This window comes from Drosophila rhopaloa, unplaced genomic scaffold (assembly GCF_018152115.1).
Source record: "Drosophila rhopaloa isolate 14029-0021.01 unplaced genomic scaffold, ASM1815211v1 contig_3, whole genome shotgun sequence".
Classification (NCBI taxonomy): Eukaryota; Metazoa; Arthropoda; class Insecta; order Diptera; family Drosophilidae; genus Drosophila; species Drosophila rhopaloa.
In genome coordinates this window covers 13729644-13751355 of record NW_025335123.1, presented here as the reverse complement: position 1 = coordinate 13751355, position 21712 = coordinate 13729644, and the positions used below count along the sequence as shown (strand labels likewise).

At 39.9% G+C, this 21712-nt stretch overlaps 5 protein-coding genes across 5 annotated transcripts; 2 read left to right on the top strand and 3 right to left on the bottom strand.

Annotated features, from left to right (window-relative positions):
• LOC108048969 (mucin-5AC) lies at window positions 1-2298 on the top strand. The gene is made up of 3 exons (XM_017129944.1): window positions 1-397; window positions 993-1157; window positions 1643-2298. Exons 1-3 carry the CDS (start codon window positions 1-3, stop codon window positions 2296-2298), a joined length of 1218 nt encoding a protein of 405 aa, XP_016985433.1.
• A 485-nt stretch (window positions 2299-2783) lies between these two features.
• LOC108048999 lies at window positions 2784-3600 on the top strand. Its single transcript, XM_017129983.1, has 2 exons — window positions 2784-2852; window positions 2903-3600. The coding sequence occupies exons 1-2, from the start codon at window positions 2832-2834 to the stop codon at window positions 3401-3403; spliced, it is 522 nt and encodes a 173-aa protein (XP_016985472.1). The 5' UTR covers window positions 2784-2831; the 3' UTR covers window positions 3404-3600.
• On the bottom strand, window positions 3425-7071 carry LOC108048970 (proteoglycan 4). The gene is made up of 4 exons (XM_017129945.2): window positions 6837-7071; window positions 6610-6768; window positions 5503-6083; window positions 3425-5379 (listed from the first exon to the last, which is right to left on the bottom strand). Exons 1-4 carry the CDS (start codon window positions 7069-7071, stop codon window positions 3544-3546), a joined length of 2811 nt encoding a protein of 936 aa, XP_016985434.1. The 3' UTR covers window positions 3425-3543.
• A 684-nt stretch (window positions 7072-7755) lies between these two features.
• On the bottom strand, window positions 7756-10010 carry LOC108048972 (mucin-5AC). The gene is made up of 4 exons (XM_017129946.1): window positions 9776-10010; window positions 8396-9679; window positions 8184-8290; window positions 7756-8114 (listed from the first exon to the last, which is right to left on the bottom strand). Exons 1-4 carry the CDS (start codon window positions 10008-10010, stop codon window positions 7794-7796), a joined length of 1947 nt encoding a protein of 648 aa, XP_016985435.1. The 3' UTR covers window positions 7756-7793.
• A 9439-nt stretch (window positions 10011-19449) lies between these two features.
• LOC108049000 (flocculation protein FLO11) lies at window positions 19450-21112 on the bottom strand. The gene is made up of 3 exons (XM_017129984.2): window positions 20836-21112; window positions 19692-20557; window positions 19450-19625 (listed from the first exon to the last, which is right to left on the bottom strand). Exons 1-3 carry the CDS (start codon window positions 21110-21112, stop codon window positions 19617-19619), a joined length of 1152 nt encoding a protein of 383 aa, XP_016985473.1. The 3' UTR covers window positions 19450-19616.
• Between the last annotated feature and the right edge of the window lie 600 nt (window positions 21113-21712).

The window sequence follows — 21712 nt, the reverse complement described above, 5'->3', positions numbered from 1 at the left end:
ATGCAGTCGCAGCAGCAGAATCGGAAACTCACCATCATGAAACCTGTAACCACTATTCCGATCCTGATGCCGATCCTGATCCTGATCATCGGATTTATTGGCGGAGGGGTAATGGCCCAGAAATACTCACCCATTGCCGACTGGCATTTAAGCGATCCACACTACACCAGCGATCAGTACGCCCGAATCCTGGGCGAGGCGGGAGTGGGACAGGACCCCGACGAGAAGGACCCCAAGGGCCTGGGTCCCATGCAGATCCAGTACGTCGACTACCAGCCCAACTGCCAGTCCGGCGGAGTGCCAGTCTGTGCCACCAATGGCACCGATAGCTTCTACTTCGAGAACAACTGCCGCTTGGAGGCGGCCAACATGAAGCTGCTTTTCCAGTACGGCACAGGTGAGCTCGGAAAAACACGAAACTCTGCTTCACAGAATTCCTATGTGAAAATATTTTCAATTAATTCCCCCCATATATTGATATTAATTATAAAAAAAAATGTACAAGCAATAGGAAAATTAATCTAGCCATACTTACACATGTTAAATTACAACCAATATCAATTTTATTACTTCACATTCAAGTAAATTTAAGCATAATGTAGCAAGTCTTTCGGACTTTTCAGAGAAATCAAACACACAACTGGTTCTAGAATAATTTAATAATTTAAAAATAATTAAGCCATTTATTTTCAGGGAATTATCACAAAAATAATCATCAAATACCACAGAAAATTGTTGAAAAAAGTACGGAGTGTATTAAATGTGTTTACCTTTTCTTGAGTTAAAAACAATACGTTACTAATTTAAAATGTGCAGTCTAGGCAAATTCTTTTATTATAATTAAGTGAATTTCAAATAAAATCAGGGCTAAGAATTTTAAAAATTTATTTGCACTTACCAATTTAAAATGCCTTCTTTGTCTTTGTCTTATTTGATTTACTTTATTCGCGAAACCCAATCTCCTCCAACTGCACTGAGTGATTCCCATGCAGAACTGGAGCCCACGGAGATGGAGCGATGCCTGCCCACCTGCCAGACGATGAAGTGCACCCAGGTGGAGCGCCCAGTTTGCGCGCTGGCCGAGATTGGAGGAGCCCTTCCCCAAACCTTCACCAACGAGTGCGAGATGCGCCGACGCGAGTGCCACACGAAGCAAGGTCAGTCAAAAAAGAAAACAAAGTTTTCTTTATTAACTACATAAAGATTTCATCCTTCACTAAATGTTTTCTGTTAGATTATATAAAAAAAATATTAAAATATTTCATTTGGGCGTAAAAAAAATCTCTACATATCTTGAAAAAAATCATTTTTATGTCTATAATGAGAATATGTGATATTCAAAGACTTTTTTTACTTTAGATCAAAGTGTCTCAATTATTCCTTTAAAATATGGCCTTATTTTACCATCACATTATTTTGCATATTCATTAAAGTTGACAACTGCCATTAAATTACTAATCAACCAACGATGTAAAACATCCAAAATGAAACACAAAAAAGGGCAAAAACAATTTCAATCTAGGGCTAATGATATTAATAAGATTAACAATGAGTAATTAGGAATATAAAGATTTAAAAGTGTACTTTTATTTGCCTTTCCCGATTTGTATAATCCCAAATATCACTTCTTCTGATTGCTTAGTCCTGCGAATTCTGCACTCGGGTCCTTGCCAAACACCAACGAAAAGTGGACGCAAGAAGAAGCTGCGCCGCAACAAAAATAAGCGACCCACAACCAAGGCCACCACCTCGAAGTTGGCCATTAATCCAAAGAAGGTGTACCTAATGCTGGCCACTCCTGCTCCGTGGAGCACCAGTAGCACCACTCGAAGGGTCACCACTCCGACCACCACCAGAATCACGACCACGCCCAGGACTAGACCCACCAAACCCACCAGCACCAGTCCCTCGCCCATGCAATTCCAGCAGCTGATGGGCCTGGCCAATCCCATGGTCTCCGTTTCCCGGGCAGTGGATGCCTACAATGTGTACAACATTCCCGATGTGGGTCACGACTACGCCGAGATCACCGACTCCTCGCTCTCGATGTTCCTGCCAGAAGTGGGTCGTGTCACGGAGTCGTATTCCGTGGGCGGTGGCACCACCACACCCACACCCGTTTTGGCCACCACCAAAGCGACCGGGATCAGTAATCCACCGGACACCACCACCATGGAGACCTACACCACAGATCTAGTGCCCAGCACCACTGAGATTAGTGACGAATCCACAACGGAGGATTCGCAGGCGATGACCCACCTGAGCAGCACCACTCAAGAATCCACGAAAAGTACCTGATAACCATCTGCAAACTCTGCTATTTAATATTTATCAAATCTATTTATGCAGCTGCTTAGGATAAATAATAAAACAATAAACACATTAAAACATTTTTCTGGATGTAGTTGTGAATTTAAAGTTTATAAATATTTAAAGAGACTTGCTTAAAGAAGTGGAAATCTGGTATGCTAACATAACACAAGATTTAAAGTATTAGGTTTAAAAAAGTTTCAAACTTCAGTCTTTTTAACAAACGAACATAACCTTGGGTATCACAAAGCATAAAATATTTAAATAAATTATAAACTTGTTCAATTTTATAAATTAAAAAAATATGGCATTACAAATAACTCTCTCTGTTAAAGATTTGTATTTTGTTTTTAAACAAATTTTTTTTTCGATTTTGATTAAGAAAATCAAATTAAGTAAGCTCAGCTTTTCCAGCAAAGTAAGCATTTCCTTTCTTGTCAGTGAATTGCAAATGAATTTTCCAGTATCTCTACTGATTGACAACAAACAATAACAAGAAGAAAAGAAATATAATTTGAAACATGAAGTACTCCTATTTAATGGTAAGAATCGCAGCGGGGAAACACACCAAACTTATTGTACTTCACTGTAGCTCACCTTTTTATATGGATTGATTATTTGCGGTGGGGTCTGGGCCTCTGGCGAACCCAAGTGCAAGTTGAACGAGGATTTAAATGCAAATGACATGGCTGATGAGGAACACGAACACTTGGACGATTCGGTGGTGACCTTGCCCTTCAAGTTCATTGGCCATCACTTGAAGCAGGAGTTGCATAGACTGCGTGACAATATGGCAGTGCTCAACGATGTGAATCAACGTAGCAACAGGATCGTGCAGCCCAAACGAAAACTCCCGGTCCAACGTGGAGTGCTTAGCAGGATGCAGGCGAGTGGAATACCGGAAGTCATCCAGGAGATGACGCGTCGTGCCTTTAACCAACTGGAGGACAGCAAGAACATCACCGAGTTGCTGCCCTCGGTGAATCTGGAATCCCTGATAAATCACAACCCACTAAATGGGGCCAATCACGTGGTTTTCTACAAGGTGCACACCCTCAAACTGGCCAACCAAACACTCTCCGTCATCCGCTAAGTCAATGGAAACACAAAACACTTTCAAACACAACACTTTATGCATATAATTTCCTAAACTTTACACTATTAACAGCAACGGGATTAGCAACATTATCTTATCTGGTAAAATCGATTATGGTTGGACACTCGGAAACATACTCAGTTGAAACTATCAAAAAATATGAAAAATATATTGCTCGATTTGTCGGAACTATTTGTATGGAGATTTAACTTCTTGGGTCCGTTCTTGCCAGTCACCTCCAAATTCACCACCGTACCATTCTCACCGACACTTTCTGTCCTCACGATCTTGGGCACATCCTCCGAGTCCTTCTCTGTACTATTAGTAGAGGTAATATTAAGTCCATTTCCGATTCCTGAGAGAATACTAGTTAGGATATCCGGGGTAGAAGTCGGTGCGGCGGTAGAGTTTTGACTGGTTTCCGAAGATGATTCCGCAACCGCATTGATCTTAATGGCTCTTTCCAAAGGACTTTCAGTGGCTGCCTCGTCCTCTGTCTCTTCTTCCTCTGGAGTCTCAGTAGTTTCATATACTGAATACTTTTTATAGACACTATCTGTGGTCTCTTCAGCTGTCTTCTCAGTGGATTCCTGCAGTGCATTTACTTTGAATACTCTATCTAAAGCTGCCCTGGTTGTTTTTTCATTCTCAGGGGCTTTAGTAGATTTTTTATAAGTTGGATATGATGAATAGGTGTTTTCGGTTTTAGGAGTGCTGGATTCCGGGGTAGTTATCTTCTCAGTCGTCGCTTCAGCTGCCTTTTCAGTGGTGTTCTTCACTGCATTTACTTTGAAAACCCTGTCTAGTGATATCTCAGTTGCCTCATCGTCCTCTTCATCCACTGGAGACTCAGTTGGTTCATATACCGAATATTCTTTATAAGCACTTGGAGATGAATAAGTTGGATATGTTGGGTAGTTGGATTGGGCTTTAGGTGTACTTGCTTCTGTGCTAGATTTTATATCAGTGTTATTCTCCGCTATCTTCTCAGTACTTTCTTGCACTGCATTTATTTTTACAACCTTGTCTAGAGACACCTTAGTATTTTTCTCATCCTCAGGAATTGCAGTGGTATTAAAGACTGAAGAAACACTTGGTGATGGATAAGTGGGATACGATGGATAGGTCGGTTCAGCTTTAGGAGTACTTGGTTCTGAGGTTGTCTTTACAGCTGCTTTTTCGGTACTCTCCTTCACTGCATTTATTTTGAATACTTTGTCTAATGTTATTGCAGTTGTCGTATTCTCATCTTCATCCTTTGGAGTCGCAGTTGATTCATAGACTGGATAAGTTTTATAGACATTTGAAGATTGATAAGTTGGATATGTTGGGTAAGACGGTGATACTTTGGGCGTGCTACTTTCCTTTTCAGTAGTCTCTGCAACTGTCTTCTCAGTGCTTTCCTGAGCTGCATTTACTTTGAATACCCTATCTAAGGTTATCTCAGTTGTCTCATTGTCCTCCTCTTCAGTCACTGGAATCTCAGTAGAGCTTACGACTGAATATGTTTTATAAACACTTGGAGATGGATAGGCTGGATACGATGGGTATGTTGGTTGGGCTTTAGGCGTACTTGATTCCAAAGTAGTTATCTTCTCAGTGGTCTTCTCAGTGGTATTTGCAGCTGCCTTTTCAGTACTCTCCTGAACTGCATTTACTTTGAAGACTTTATCCAGAGACACCTTGGTAGCTTCTTCAACCTCAGGAGCGTCTGTAGTGACTGGAGATTTTATATAGGATGGATAAGTTTGATAGCTTGGTTGCGATTTGGCGGTACTCGACTCTGTGGTAGTGATCTGTTCAGTGGTGTTTTCAGCTTCCTGCTCGGGTACCTTTACGGCGTTTATCGAAAGAGAGGGTCCTGAAATTCTCGCCGTGGTAGTGGCATGCTCTGGAGTGGCAGTCGTTATGAATTTTTTCAAAGGTGGAGCCGTGACACTGGACTCTGTAGAACTGGGCTCCGTGACTCTCGACTTCGTGACTCTCGACTGCGTGACTCTCGACTCCGTGACTCTCGTCTCCGTGGAACTGGGCTCCGTGGAGTATTTCGAACTCTTTTTCGCTGCCTGAGGCTTCACTGTAGTCGGGGCTTCAACCGAAGAAGGCGTAGTTGTTTTTGCTGACTCTTCCACCACTGCATTCACCTTTATATTCTGCCGGGGACTTTGGGTTCCACTCGAGGCTTCTGTTGTTACTGCCCCTTCAAGTTTAGGTGTGGTGGTGATTATAGGGACAGTTGTGCCTTCTGTCGCAGGTTGTGGTGTGGTGGTGATGGTGGTGGTGGCAGTAATTGTCGAAGACTCGTAGGTGGTAGTGGGATAAGGCTTGGATGTTACGGCAAATTCGGTGGGCAGGTTCTCCCACGTAATCTTATAGGGGTTATAAACTGGCGCCTCGTAAGTGGGCTTTGGGGAGACGAATGATCTTTGTGGATAACCCTGAGGCTGAGATTGCGATCCATAGGGACCGTATGATCCTTGAGGTCCTTGGAAGCCGTAAGGAGCTTGGGATCCATAGGGTCCTTGTGCTGGACTGGGACCGTAAGAGCCATATGATCCAGAAGATCCGTAGTGCGGCTGATACGGGTTGATCGCATACGGATTGTAGCTTTGAACGCGAGGCGACTGACCCACTGGATATCTACTTTCACAGGGACCATCGTGATGCTTTCTCCAGGCTGCAATTAGGAAAGTTTTGTCAGGTAATAATTAGTGAAATTTCAATTAATCAAAATCCCTATTATTAAACAGGATTATTGTAGTCTATAGTTGTTTTTACTTTTGGTATTAGATATATAATTTCTACAACAAGCTTTAACTATGACTATTTTGTTCGCTTATAAAATTTATGATTCATAATCGGTTTACATTTTTTTTGACGTATTTATTGACATTTTTGTGTCAACATAAACGTGCCATTAAAATATAAACTTTCTGTGGCGTTTTTAAGTATTATCATTTTGCACTTGATATCTGCGCACTCAATAAATATTTGTTCTGAAAGCAAATGTTAATTAATTAACTTAATTGTTGACCACAAAACACGGTTTCAGATACATTTAATTTGAGAAAAGTATTGCAATTCTAACAGTTTGGTATATAAGGAATATTTTAATGTTTTATCTAATTTATAAAAGTAAGTGATGTATTTGAATGTGTTTGTTCTCGTGAGACCCTAACTCAATATATATTTTGAGTACTCACGATGTCCTGTGCGGCACTTGACCAGCTGCAGTTCGCACTCGCTCCGGAAGTTGCGCCTGGTGTCCTTGTACTTTCCGCAGACGGGACTGTACTGATCCTGGCAGTTATCCGGACAGACCTCCAGCGTTTCGCACCTGTTCTCATGGATGATCTGCCAGTCTGCAGTGGAAGAGGGGGCGGATGAGCATCAGGTGGTGACTTACAGACCCGCAGGCTATGGTACTCACCTATGCCAGTGAGGGCTCTGAATCGCTGGACTTCGCAGGGACTGGGAAAGGTGGATGGCTGGGCGCCGGGGGCTCCGGCACAGACGAGACTTTCGGGACCCGATGCTGGACATGGGTACTCAAGGGGCGACTGCGACTGATCGAAATAGTGCGGTGCTGGGTAGTAGGGTAATCCGTAGTCCCATGCCTGGACGGCAGTGAGGAGGACTAATCCAATTGGAAGTAGGGCTGTCATACTGAGAACGATTCGAATGCGACTATGCCGTGACCTCGATCGATTCCAGCTTTTATACGTCCAGGTGTCCTAACACTCGGTGCTCTCATTCTCTGGCAATGTGTGTGTACGTGTCGCGGTCATATAATTATTATATTAATAATATAGAAATTATAATATACATATATATATTTCATATCAATCGGCAACCCAGACGCCTCTTCTCTCGCTTTCATTCTGTCTTGCAACTCATTATGAAATTTATTGGCCATTATCGCGGTGGCTTAGCTCAACCTTGAGTCATGTGAAATTGTCTGCGAGCTGCAATTCTTCGGAACGGAATGAGCTAAGACATGAGTCAGCAGAATAGCTGGGAAATTGCGGGCTTAACTGAGAACTTGATTTTGATTTCGACGATGGGTTGAAGGGCGGTCGGTACGCAGTTCACGTGCGGCACTTTTCAATCCAGCGAACATCACGTTTCCTATGATATAAAACTATACCCTTACTCAGTTTATTCGTATTTTGTTTTGGAATAAAGTTAGAAACGTGATCTAGGGGGTAAAATGGAATGCAGATCGGCAAAGCAAAAAATTGTTCTGTTAATATTTTAGATTTTAAAGGGTGCTAATAAAAATTTGGTGCTTTTTATAATATAAGGCTTATTTAATAATTAAGATAAAAGTTAATTGGTCTTAAAAGCTTTATATTTTCTTTATTCCGTCCAAAGTGAGAATATCCAATTAATAGGTATACAAGACATGCGATTGCGAGTAGGCTGCTGAATGGCCATACCACTGGTAGTACGGGGTTTCCTGGGTGGCGGGGATTCCAGTGGTGCTGGGCGCAGCTGTGGTGGTGGCTTCACTGGTAGAACTACTCGAAGTATGTGCCACAATGCAGCCAGCGAACTGGAAGACGACCCTTGATCCTGTGGTTATCACCACTTTGGTAACCTCTGCGCAGCTTGGATCTCCTGTGTCTGGATCCACGGCCACGTCTGCCAAATCGAAGTCTAGTATCCGACCATCAGCATTTCTGATCTCAATAGACAAGGGTTTAAACTGTCAAAGGGAATAAGTAATATGTATTATTTTTTCATCATGGTAATAAAGTTTAATTTTTCAACTTACAGCCGCGGCAGTAGTTGTTTTGGAAGCTTCAGTGGTTGTTGTCGTAGAGGCATCCGTCGTTTTTGATGTCGTGGCATCTGTTGTTGTTGTCGTTGTGGAAGGATCTGTGATAGCTGTTGTTGTGGAAGAATCTGTACTCGATGCTGGTGTGGTGGATGTTGAATCTGAGGAAGAATCTGTGGTCGATGTTGTTGTGGAAGAATCTGTGGTCGATGTTGTTGTGGAAGAATCTGTGGTCGATGTTGTTGTGGAAGAATCTGTGGTCGATGTTGTCGTGGAAGAATCTGTGGTCGATGATGATGTGGAAGAGTCTGTGGTCGATGATGATGTGGAAGAGTCTGTGGTCGATGTTGTCGTGAAAGAATCTGTGGTCGATGTTGATGTGGAAGAAACTGTGGTCGATGTTGTTGTGGAAGAATCTGTGGTCGATGTTGTTGTGGGAGAATCTGTAGAAGAATTTTTGGTTGTAGAATCTGATGAGCTGGATGTTGTTGTGGGAGAATCAGTGGTGAAAGAGTCTGTGGTAGAAGAATCTGTGGTGGTTGTTGTCGTAGAAGGATCTGTTGTCGTTGTAGACACTTTAGCGGTTGTTGTAGTCAAAGGATCTGCTGTCGTCGTTGTAGAAACTTCAGTGGTTGTTGTTGTGGAAGATTCTATGGCATTTGTCGATGTCGGATTTGTGATTGTTGTTGATTCAGTGGCTGTTGTTGTTGGCTCAGCTGTTGTAGATTCAGTGGTTGTTGTTGTTGACTCTGTCGTTTCTGTTGTATTTGGTACTGTGGTTTCTGTTGTTGTCGGTTCGGTGGATTTTGATGTTGGTACTGTGGTTTCTGTTGTTGTTGATTCCGTGGTTGTTATCTCTGTTGTTGAATTAGTGGTTATTGTTGTTGGTTCTGTCGATTTTTTCGTTGTTAATTCAGTGGTTGTTTCTGTTTCTGGTTCAATTGTTGTCGTTGTTCTTTCTGTGGTTGTTGATGTAGAAGGTTCAGTACTTGTTGTTGTCGTAGAAACACCTTTTGTAGTTGTTGATAGTTCAGTTGTTGTCGTCGTTGTAGATGGAGTTGTTGTTGTGGTGGTTGTTGAATATGCAGTGGCTTTTGTTGTTGTATGGGGCTTTGCACTGGCTGTTGTTGTTTCATAACATGGCCGCTTTGTTGATTCGGGACGCCTGGTCGGATAGTACCAATAAGGTGGCCTTCGGCTCACTGGAGGCCTTCTCGGTGGTGTTTGAGGTCGCTTAAAAGACCATACCGGATATGGTAGCATATAATCAAGAACTGGACCATAAGTATCTGGTGGCGGAACTGCTTCGTACTGTCTTATATACTCCGCATTCGAGGAAATACTGGGCCTATGAATAGGCGATGAATAGGTTGACGGTGGCGATTGGCCGAACAGCAAACTCCGGTGATTAGTATTGTAATAGTAGCCCACATTTATAATCTTTGGCGGCGGCGGCGGCTCTTGGCAATAAATAAGGTCCGTAAGATAGAATTCTGGAAAAATAAATATACATGAAGATAAATATCATTACAAACCAATTTTATAAAAAAAAAACTAATCCCTACTAAAAATAATCTTAATAATCTTACCGTCTTGGCTACTGAATATCATCTTAATGTTATGATCGTTGAGCTCGCAAATGCTTTCAAAACTCCGATAGCAAAGGCCACTTTTGCCGCACACTCGAGGGCCACACGGTCGATTGTTGTGTTTCGTAAAATCCCTGGTCCTGTGGGCACTTAAGAATCCCGAGTAATCCTCCCGATGACCCTGGGAAAAGCTCAAGGTTGACAGTAGGACAATACAAGCAGACACTCTCCACATTTTGAAGGTTGTCGTGTAACTGATGTCTTCACCTTTCCCTTAGACAACTATTTATACGACCGACTTGTTCTTTGCTAAGGTAAAACTCTGGAGAAACAACAATAGCTACAGACGGTGTCTATCTATCGGAATTATACGTGCCAGAACACCGTTTCCATTGTAATTGCCGCCAGAACTCCACAAAAAAAAAAGAAAATAAAAATGAAAAAAACAAATCCAGCAGCCCCTACTCAGATTCTCTTTCTCTGGTCTCGTCTCGGTTGCCTGGCCGTGGCTCAGATATTAGGTCCCCATATTCTCGTAAGAATAAAAGGTAAAAACTAAAACCACGCAATCTGAAGTTCAATTGACTGCTTAACATGAACACCAATAACTGCTTGTGACGCTTGTGCTTGTGACACTGCTTCAAAAGCTGCATTAAGCAGTGAAAAGCTAACGTTCTTGGTTCAAAAACTTGGTTGAAAACTTGAAATGATTTTACTGTCGAAAATGTTCGTATTTTAAGCCAAGCTTAATGTCTTAACCTCATAACTTGTTATTTCAAATGTAACGTTTTTTAGCTAACTAACTGACAAAGTCTTCAAAATGCATACCATTTTTGTTGAAAATTAGTTGATTCAAATTGTTGATTGTAAAATTTTAAATTATAGTTTTATTAAAAATAGATCTTAAAATAAAATGGGCAGGAGTATTGTATCTTAGTCACCATTTTTTATTCCATTTTTCTAATAAGGACAAAAGTGAGTAATTTCGTGAAAAGTGATAAATGGTTTAATAAGTTTCTTTTTTTATTTACTCCTCACATGTTTAAATATTTTTAATTCGATTTGTGTCTAGTTAAATAGATCATTAGAGTATGGAAAAGGTTTTAATACGTTTTTAATGAAATATATCCAAGCACAGTATAACAGTTTTCGACAAGCAGTCGGGAAGAACTGCTTGCCCATTTGAATCCTGCACGTCGGTTCCTTTGGATTCGTTTTGAATTTTCGTACTCACTTGGCAACCGGTTGCTGTGGCGAACACAACGGTCGCGGTTCCCCGAATTTGCCCTCTGTTTCTATTTTGTTTTTCGAGTGCTGTGGATTTTTTGGCGCTCATTTCGGCATTTTGATCATTTGGTATTCGGCAATCGAGGCGCCAAATAAAGGCCGCGAACTTCGATCCCAAAAGTGCGAGAGGCACCCCGCCGTCGAGGTAAACAGAGTACATTAAATTACATTTACTTGCACGCGTCACTCGCTAAGTTTTCCTAATTCCTGAGGCTTTCGCTGTGTGAATTTTGTTTATTTAACGCGCGACACATATTGCCCATACGCAGTGGGTTCCGGAAAAAAAGACCGGCTGTCATGCCTGAAAATCTAAATCAAGCCCACACACCACGCATTAGGAGCGTATTTATTTTGGGAAAGAATAAAATAAAAAAAAAAAACGTCACTGCAAACGGATGATTTATTCAGGCATCGCATAAATGTATGCTCCGTTTTTTATGTCAAAGGCACTTTGCCGGGGGGGGATTTATCAATCTGGTCAGCAATCCTTTTGCCTTTGCTTCGGGCTTTAAAAAAGTCCCTTTTCCATTTCGCATTGCGTATCCGCCGCGTGGACCGTTTGTAGTTGATTTCACGCTGCGGCTTCTGATTCAATTAGCAGTGGCAACAGCACATCCTGCGCAACCTCGTCGCATATGTATATGTTACAGCCGACTTAAGGCTAAGACCCAATACAAATTCCCGCAATGACTGGCGATTGTGTACCGGAACAATTGCAGAACAGAGCTGCCCCAAAGTGTGCAATAAGTTATGCACGAGGCGCTGTCAGTTGATTTATGTGCTTCGACGGGTTCCCCACTACACCACCCTATTTTCAATACACATTTGGAGCGTGCTTTCCGGCAAATGTCTGGCTGAATAGTTCCGAATTCGACATGTCTATTATTGTCAACAAGAAAGCATTCCATTTTGTGGTTTAGGCATCCAATAGCATTATTAAGTGCGACAATATATGTTTGTCTTTTAATTTTAAATATAGTTTTGGTAATATTTTTAGGAATTCAAAAATTGTAACACATATTTTTTTCAACCACATAAGCTACATTTATGTATTTTATTTATATTTTATATATTTTTATAGGTAATTTTTTTTAATACATACATATATAAATCGTGCTCTTTGGCGAACACTTTAAATTGAATACTAAAAAATTGTGTTCATTAATTAAACGCTATCAATTTTAAGTTTTTAAGCTTGAATACTTATGAAAAACCAATTTTGTTTGGCTTTATTGAGGTCTGGTTACTTCTTATTCTGTTGGTTAGTAACATTCATACTGCTCTTAGCTTACTTTTAATTTTAATTTTAATTTCTTTGAAAACAGAAATGAAATTCCACCAGTCTTGTGGCATACTCCCACCTTAATATTTTTTATTACCTCAGCTGTTTCTTTCAAATTTCGACCGGCGAAAAATCGTCGTCGGCAGCAATACCTTCATCTGCTAAACGAGGGCTCATTAGTTGCTGGCCATGTTTACACGGCCATACAAACATTTGCAGCGGCTGCGAAGGGGTCAAAGGGCACCAAATGGGGGCCAAATGGGGGCACTTGTGCACATGACAGCTGACATCCCGGGGCAAAGGCAGTCGCGGTCGACCGCAAATACATTGATGACAGGTTCTTCATTAAAGGACTTACAAGTGTCGACATGGACCGCCCAAATGTAAACTGATGTTTCCATCAACTAATGTTTCACACCGAAATCGACAGGCCAATCAAAAAGGGGTTAGCCCTGCCAATTTTGGAAAATGTCAATGGTTAATTAAAAAAAAAGTCAGGGGCAAACATTTTTATACCTGTACGTAGCCTTTCTTTAGAAACTTGAATGAATGTTTATTAAAATTATTATTAAAATATATATATAACAAAATTTATCTTTTAATAAAACACCTGGATTAAGAAATCTTAAGTACTTACATATGTTTAATAATTTCAAATACTTTTCTGACTGTGGTATACCTCTTAAGACTCGTGGCTTGATTCTCTAAAAAACTGCATTCAAAATTTTCATTTTAACGATGATCAAATTTTGGACCCATTTTCATGTCATTTTTTTCCATGTTTCCCATGACTTGTAAAAAGGTGACCCACAACTGGACTTCCAGAGTCCATAACTTTACCAAATTTAATCCGATTTCAAAGTGGCATACCTGTTAAGACTTGTGGCTTGATTCTCTAAAAAACTGCATTCAAAATTTTCATTTTAACGATGATCAAATTTTGGACCCATTTTCATGTCATTTTTTTCCATGTTTCCCATGACTTGTAAAAAGGTGACCCACAACTGGACTTCCAGAGTCCATAACTTTACCAAATTTAATCCGATTTCAAAGTGGCATACCTGTTAAGACTTGTGGCTTGATTCTCTAAAAAACTGCATTCAAAATTTTCATTTTAACGATGATCAAATTTTGGACCCATTTTCATGTCATTTTTTTCCATGTTTCCCATGACTTGTAAGAAGGTGACCCACAACTGGACATCCAGAGTCCATAACTTTTCCAAATTTTATTTGATTTTAAAGTGGCATACCTTTTAAGACTTGTGCTTTGATTCTCTAAAAAACTGCATTAAAAATTTTCATTTTAACGATGATCAAATTTTGGACCCATTTTCATGTCATTTTTTTCCATGTTTTCCATGACTTGTTAAAAGGTGACCCACAACTGGTCTTCCAGAGTCCATAACTTTTCCAAATTTAATCCGATTTCAAAGTGGCATACCTTTTAAGACTTGTGGTTTGATTCTCTAAAAAACTGCATTCAAAATTTTCATTTTAACGATGATCAAATTTTGGACCCATTTTCATGTCATTTTTTTCCATGTTTCCCATGACTTGTCAAAAGGTGACCCACAATTGGACTTCCAGAGTCCATAACTTTACCAAATTTAATCCGATTTCAAAGTGGCATACCTTTTAAGACTTGTGGTTTGATTCTCTAAAAAACTGCATTCAAAATTTTCATTTTAACGATGATCAAATTTTGGACCCATTTTCATGTCATTTTTTTCCATGTTTCCCATGACTTGAAAAAGGTGACCCACAATTGGACTTTCATAACCTCTAAAAATTATTGGATTAAATTATGTCGTGCCTTGATATCGCCAATTTCGTCAATATTATTATCTGAAAATGGTATATACACATAAAAGGAGCAATGTTGTTCCCGTTTCTTCGTTTCATAATAAAATGATTCGAATTAAAGCTTTTTATGTGGGCTTGGTACATCTAACTGCCTTGGAAATTGTTTTTATGCCACACAAAGATTGCCCTCTTCCGAATTCCACTTGGGGCTGTCATTCGATAAGCCTGGAAGTAAGTTATGACTGATTTGAGCCCAAGACGACCCCCGAAACATGTATGCATATGTTTTGTTCTGGGCTAGTCCATTTCAGATGGAACCCCTGTAACTCACACACTCTATGGCGGAAACCCTCTGGGTTTTTGGACTTTTTTTCGACCCACTCTTAAAGTGGCCCGCTGACCGCTCGACTAATGAGGCGACTGTCTGCTCGTCCGTTTGTCTGTCCGTCTGTTTGTCTGCCGGGGGGAAATGTCCGGGAAATGGGATCTCAAGTGTCGCCATTTGCTTGTTTTTCGCCACTTTTACAACATAATTTGGTGGAGGGGAGGTGGGACCGTGCTCTAGTCTTGGATCATGGTTTATGTTTCCACATTGAAGTTGCTTGCGCCACTACACTCTGTTAAGCATTTTATTGCAGTCGACTTTTGGGCGCATATTAAATTTTTATATTGCCCCCGGAACAGTATACAACCGAAACCAGAAATATAAAAAAAAAGCGGAGCTAAAAACACGAAGAACAAAGAAGGAAATGGGCAGTAGGCGGAAAACAACTTGGAAATGGGATTCCATTTTCATTGGTACTGACACAGCTTTTTCCTCTGCTTGTATTGCTGCCGGGTTTTCCCGCTGTTTTTTTTTTTTTACACCCAGTCCAGTCTTTTGGCCTCGTCTTGCTTGCAAATAAAATGTACCAAATTTCGTAATTGAGCGCTTTATGTATTTTTAATTTATTTTCCTTGCGACGCTCCCTGAGCTGTCAGTGGCGCTTTTGATTAATTTTGCAAACATGTTCAATGGCGCTACTTCCCGTACTTTTTTCGTCCATTAGCCTTGGACATTTAAATATTTTAATGCGGCGTGGCTATCAATGACCAGCGTTCATTGGGCTGAATAAACAATCGGTTGGCAACCAGGTACAGCCGAAATAAAAATATGATACAAAATGTTTTGTCACTTTATAAATTGTCCTTTTTAATAACATGTTAATGTCACTGCATATTATCACCACAAGAAAAATACTCTGTAAGAACTATTCTCTTAAACTATTCATTTGTAAAGCAGTAATAATGTTTTATTCTAATTACCTCTTACCAATTTTTTTATTTACTGAAAATGGCTTAAAATTGTTCTGCATTTGTTTTATTCCTATAAAAAAAGTTCAATCTCATGAAACTCAACCTCAACTCATTTAATTAAAACAAGCAAAAGTTATCCAAAAATTATTTATTTATTTTTATTTTAAAAAATTAAGCTTAGTATACAATGTTAAACTTAATACTACATTACCGAGCACTGAAGGCCACCGCAAGCCTTCGAAAAATTAAACAACTGATTGGTATTGTTATTCCTCTTTTTATCTTTTTTCATTCACTTTGTGTTGTGATCTAAGAATACTCAAATGAAAAGTTTAAATTAATCAAAATTGATTGACGGATGTCTGCTGGAGGAAAAAAAACTCAAGAGAGTTTGAATAAAATTTAAAATACCCTATTATCATTACTGATAATTAATTAATTAGCCAGCTTTTTTAAACAGATAGCGGTTTAAGTTATAAAATACCCCAACTGTATAAATATTCCATGTGTGAGCATTAAAAATGTATACCTGTGGAAAAGCTATTTATAAAAACAAGTGATTAAGGATTAATTCAGATTAATAGTCAGGTGGATAATTAATTGATATCTATGAATATTGGATGCGAGCTGTCAGTTAAGTGGAAAAGCTGGCCGAGATTTCGCCATAAATTTAACATAAATTGGAAGTGTGTTGATTCCGGACTGATGGAATCCAAATTTCCCCCTCTAAAAATTAACGTTCGTATATCATTCAATATTTGATTACTCTCGGGCAAATTGGATTTCCCCTGCAATTGGCTTCCGGCAAAGACCTTATCCCCCAGATTTCGCGGCCAAGTTCAGGTACTCAGCGCAATTAAATCCAATAAAAATAACCAACACATTGTTCTCGTCCGTTAAGTGCGATCTGATTTCGTGGCTGTTTTTCGGTTGAATTGTAAACAACCCGCTGGCTAAGCGTTGTATATATAGGCAATATATGTGTGCGATGGGATGGGAAGGGGTTTTTGTAATGGGCAATGTTATAAGCCGATTTCACGGCCATAAATATCAATTCGAGCAGAGGGGCCAAAAAAGAAAAAATATTTGTAAAAAAAAAAAAAAGATGAAAATCAAAAGGAGCGATATTTGATTTATGCCGTGTGGGCGTGGCAGCACGGCATCCAAATAAAATATTTGCCCGCGACTAAGCCACCACAAATCTTGTCCCACTTCAAATTTATTAAAAAACGAGAGCTCTGATTTATGGTTGTGACGCGACTGTCAGCTACTTTGTACTCGCTTCTGCTGCACACGAATTTCAATTTGTGAAATTTGTACTTTACCTTAACTTCATTGTGTGCATTTTAATAAATATGCAAATGTTTTCAGAAGAAAGTATACCCTTGAAGATTGGAACATTGCGATACATTAATTTTAATCTTTGGTTTTAGACTCACAACAGATTTTAACAATTAAGGTCAATAAAAAATATAAAAAAAGAGTTAAGAAATACAGCATCTTTGAATTTAAAATATATATAATAGGTTACGGACTTAATGGTTAAATCTTGATATAAAACATAAAATATATATATACAATTTTGTAAGTATTAAAATCAAATACACAAGAATAATAATCTAATATCTATTTAAAATAAATTTTGTTGTTGCATTTATATATGCTTTAAAATCCGCAATATATCAATGTATATATTAATGTTAATAATTTTTTTAACTCGATTAGAGGTAATACTATTAGTAAAACACATTGCCAATGGACTCACCAACTCGAGGAGTACGCAGTATTTAAATCCACAGCGCCTCCAACTTAATCCCCTTCTCGAGTTTTTGCTTATTTTCCTTCGTGGGCTTTGTGCAAATTTAGATTTATGCGAGCTACCAGAGAATGTCAATAATTGGCTTAGGATGCTGGACTGCCATCTGCTATCGGCTATCAAAAGTTGGGCCTGTTGTTGGAGTTCTGCGGACTTTTGGGGCAGCTGCCATTCAAGTTTCACTTCAGCGTTTTCAATTTACCGGGGCTAAGGGAACGGCGCCAGTTTAAAAAAAAAAAACCAAAAAAACCAAAAAAGAGTTCATTCAATTGTGCCGGATCTTTTTGCCTGTTCAGCACTTTTCGCACTCTCTCTATTCACGGTGGAAACTTTTAATGAGCAAAGCGAAAACACAAGCTGCCGGGGGAAAAAAGAACAACATTGCTGGCTGGGTAAATCAAATCAAATAAATAAAATTTCACAAATTATTTTACACAAAATATGCGCAAGTTGTGAAAGGTTTTTGCATGAATTGAGGGGGAAAAATTATCATTTCGCAAGACGCCAGTTTTAAATAGATGGCAAAAGCTGCAAGAAAATTATTTATGTTAAATTGATAAATCTACCCGTTTATCGCTTAACAGAGAAACACCTGTAAAAACGCTGCTCACCTAAAAACCTGACCTGAGAGAAGTTTACCTACACTATATGCGATAAATAATAATTAATAATCAGTAAAGAAGTCTTTCTCTTTTTTTATATCGCTGTACTAAATTTTAGTCTAGTTTTGATTACAGTTTTTTAACAGCAATAAAAAGCGTGTGAGTCTGCTTTTACCTTTTTTACATTCTCTACATTTGCTAATAAAAAGTAAAATCGAATACCCATTAAAGAATTTAAGCAGCTATATTGATTTGAGAAACCTTAAAAATAAGAAAAAACTTATATTTAAAAACAATTTGAAGTTACCAAAACTTAAGCACTTTTTAACAGCATAAATATATATAACAAAAAACAAATGTCATTCTTTAATGTACGAACACTTATCTTAAATCTTTTAACTTCTATAATAATAAACAAAGTGTTAGCAACGTTGGCGCCCCAAATTAAATGTTTATCATTTAATTAAACAGATTTCCCCCATTAAACTTTTGGTCGCACCCAAAGGGGAAAAAAATAAAATACAACAAAAATATATGCTGTCAACAAAAAAAAAAAGTTAGCTCTTGGGTTCAAAAATCTGAGCCAAGTTAAGACAATTTGAATATAAATGGCTATTTTAGCCGGGTGGTTTGTCCTTGTTGTTTGGCATGCCAAGTGCTGCCTGGGGCATTTGTTAATTTCCGTTTCCGCTTTCCCGCCAGAAATAGGAGCCCCCCCCTCTCCACGACGCAGCCATTGTGGTCCATTGTTTCGACCCTTCCGCCTCCGAATTCCGACCCACTTTTAATGCCGTTTTATTGTCAAAAGATAAGGGCGGGCACAAAAGCGGAAAACTGCTTAAAAAAATCTATTAAGCCGTAGCGAAAATAATTCAACGAGCAAACAATGCCAAACACCTGTTCGCGTGTGTGGGGCGAGAGGCGCTGATAAGTGCCACCCACACCACCCACTCCACACCACACCACCCATACCACCCAACCACCTCAACACCACATGAAAAAATCTAACAACATTACTTTATTATTCTTGGAATAAATATTATGCCATAATAGGTTTTGTTTTTCACGTACCATAAGACAAACATTCAACACATAATAAAATGAATAAAAATATTAATAAATATTGAAACAAAACAACAAATAGGTGTATATGATTCTCAACCTATTTCAGTTTTACTACAGATTTTTATTTATTTTTATAAAACATTTTTATATGCTCAACAAATGATTTTAAGATTTTTCCCAGTTTTATCTTATTTTTTTAAAAAAAAACCATAGCAATTTCAGAGCCAAAAAAATTACCTTAATTATTTTATCAACAATAAATTGATATACATTTTCGAGATATTCGTTTAATAAGATTCATCACGAAAATAATGACTTTATTTTCGATATTAATTTTGAATTATGCTTCATAAATATCGTTCAGCTATTTAAAACATACTTAAATGTTATTAAATTATATATAGGGATTTCACAAAGTGAAAACTATTTATTGCTTCAAAAAATACCACAAATTGAGGGTACTTTTTTCTCAGTGTACCCAAAAATAAAGGGCCAGATGCGATCGACTCAACTTGTTTATGTGCTGTACTGATTGCTTTATTGGGGCTAAATGGAACACTCTACATATTGCTGTGGTTTAAATTATGATTTCGATTGGTGATGCCTTTAAGTGGTTGTCCGGTGGTTTTCCGATGGTTTTCCGGTGGTTTTCCAAGTCGTTCGGGGGGTGGTGGTGCCCATCTCTACTTTATCCGACCTAAAGTGGAAGGAATAGTGATTATATAGTTTGCAGATTGAATTGGGGGCTATGATTTCTACTTACGGAAGGAGCAGCAGTGGTTGCAGCTGTGGTTGCTGCAGCAGTTGGTGCCGCAGTGGGTGCAGCAGTGGGTGCAGCAGTTGGTGCTGCAGTGGTTGCAGCAGCAGTTGGTGCTGCAGTTGGTGCTGCAGTGGATGCTGCCTTAGTAGTTGCCTTCGTTGTTGCCACTGTAGTTGCTGCTGCCTTGGTGGTTGCCAGTGTTGTTGCTGCTTTGGTGGTTGCCAATGTTGTTGCTGCTTTGGTGGTTGCCAGTGTTGTTGCTGCTTTGGTAGTTGCCACTGTGGTTGTTGCCAATGTGGTTGCTGCCTTGGTGGTTGCCAATGTGGTTGCTGCCTTGGTGGTGGCTACTGTGGTTGCTGCCTTAGTAGTTGCCACTGTGGTGGCCACCGTGGTGGTTGGGTATGCGGTGGGGTATCCTGGATATCTAGTGGCCTTCGTGGTGGTTGCCGCGGCCGAGGTCGATCCACTGGACGGCGCCTTGGTGGTGCTGGCATAGCTATAAACGGCGGCATAGGCGGGCCTATAGGCAGCCTTGGAATAAGCGGGATAGGATGAGGGTGGGGCAGGATACTTAGCAGGCGGAGCAGGATACCTGGCCGGGGGCGGGGCATAGGCAGCGGGAGCGGAGGGATACGAGACGGAGTAGGAGGGTGGAGCCACAGGATACGGACCCGGAGCCTCGGCCGAAGCCTTGGCGCCATAAGGACCACTGGCAGCGGCGTAGGCATAGGAGTTCTGGCCAGAGGACGAGGCATACTGCACCGGGGCATAACTCTGCACGGGCGAACTCCTCGGGCTGTAATCCTCAGCAGGCACATACGAGGGGGCGGGATACGCGGGGCAGTAGGACAGATCAGTATGGGTTAGTTCTGGAAAATAAAGAAAAAAATTATGTTAAATTCATATACATTTTAATTGAATTTGCTTTCTAACTTTTTCTTTAAATATATTTAAAAAACATTGAATCATTAAAAAAGGATAAGAATTATTTACAAACTCTATGATAAACTCCTTGAAAACATAGCAAAAAAAAGAGTAGAAGGGTGTTTTTCTTTAAGAGAAATCAATAAATAAATGAGTAATATAAAAAAGTTAATTTAATTTGGTTTAAGCATAAGGGATCGTTAAGAATTGCCTAAGAACTTACCCTTCCTGCCAGCGAACAGTTGCTTGAGGTTGTGCGAATCCAGGCGGCACTTGCTGCCAAATGGGTGGTAAGTGTAGCCATCGGTGGCACAAACGGGATTGCCGCCCGGGGGGCACACGGCATCGTAGTTGGCATCCGCGAAGATGTAGTCCAGCTCAGAGCCCGAATAGTCGCCGTACCAATCGTAGTCGCCCTTGGCCCCCGAAAAAGCCAGGACGAATGTCAGGACTAGACAGAACTGGGACTTGGACTTGGACTGCGACTTGGAGTGGAACATGTTGCCGATGGAACTGATGACTCTGGCCACGGAGATCCCCGCTTTTATGGGTCAGCGACTCGTCGGCGAACGTGCAGGTGATTGCGGTCTTTACATCACTCTTTGGCTTCACTTTCAAACCCCGTCTCCCGTCTCCGGTCTTTATCTTCCCGGAACGTGCGACCGGAGAGCGGTGCTAATAATGCATTACCTAACAAAAAAAACGTTGTCTTCGCCGCGGCTTAAACTCTCGAACTAGCACCTAAAACTCTCTCAACTGGCGCCAGATTGTTGTTAACTTGGCTTAAACTTGATAGAAACCGACTGCGAGCGATAATTGTGGAGAGATTTTACCTGCGACTCCCGATAATTGTATGTACAAGAACTCTGCTGAATCACTGACCAAAGAAGCACTGTTGCATTTCTTTTAAGGGGATCTTCTAGTCTAGAAGCTCGAATTATAACTTACTTATAAATAACTTACATTATCTTAATCAGCTATCCCAGCTCCATACAATGACCCCCAAAACGATTAGTGTAGTATACTGCAAATAAGGGTATTGTTATAGAAAAAAGTAGAGAAAGTTAAAAAGTTAAAATTGTTTGATTTTTTCAAATTTC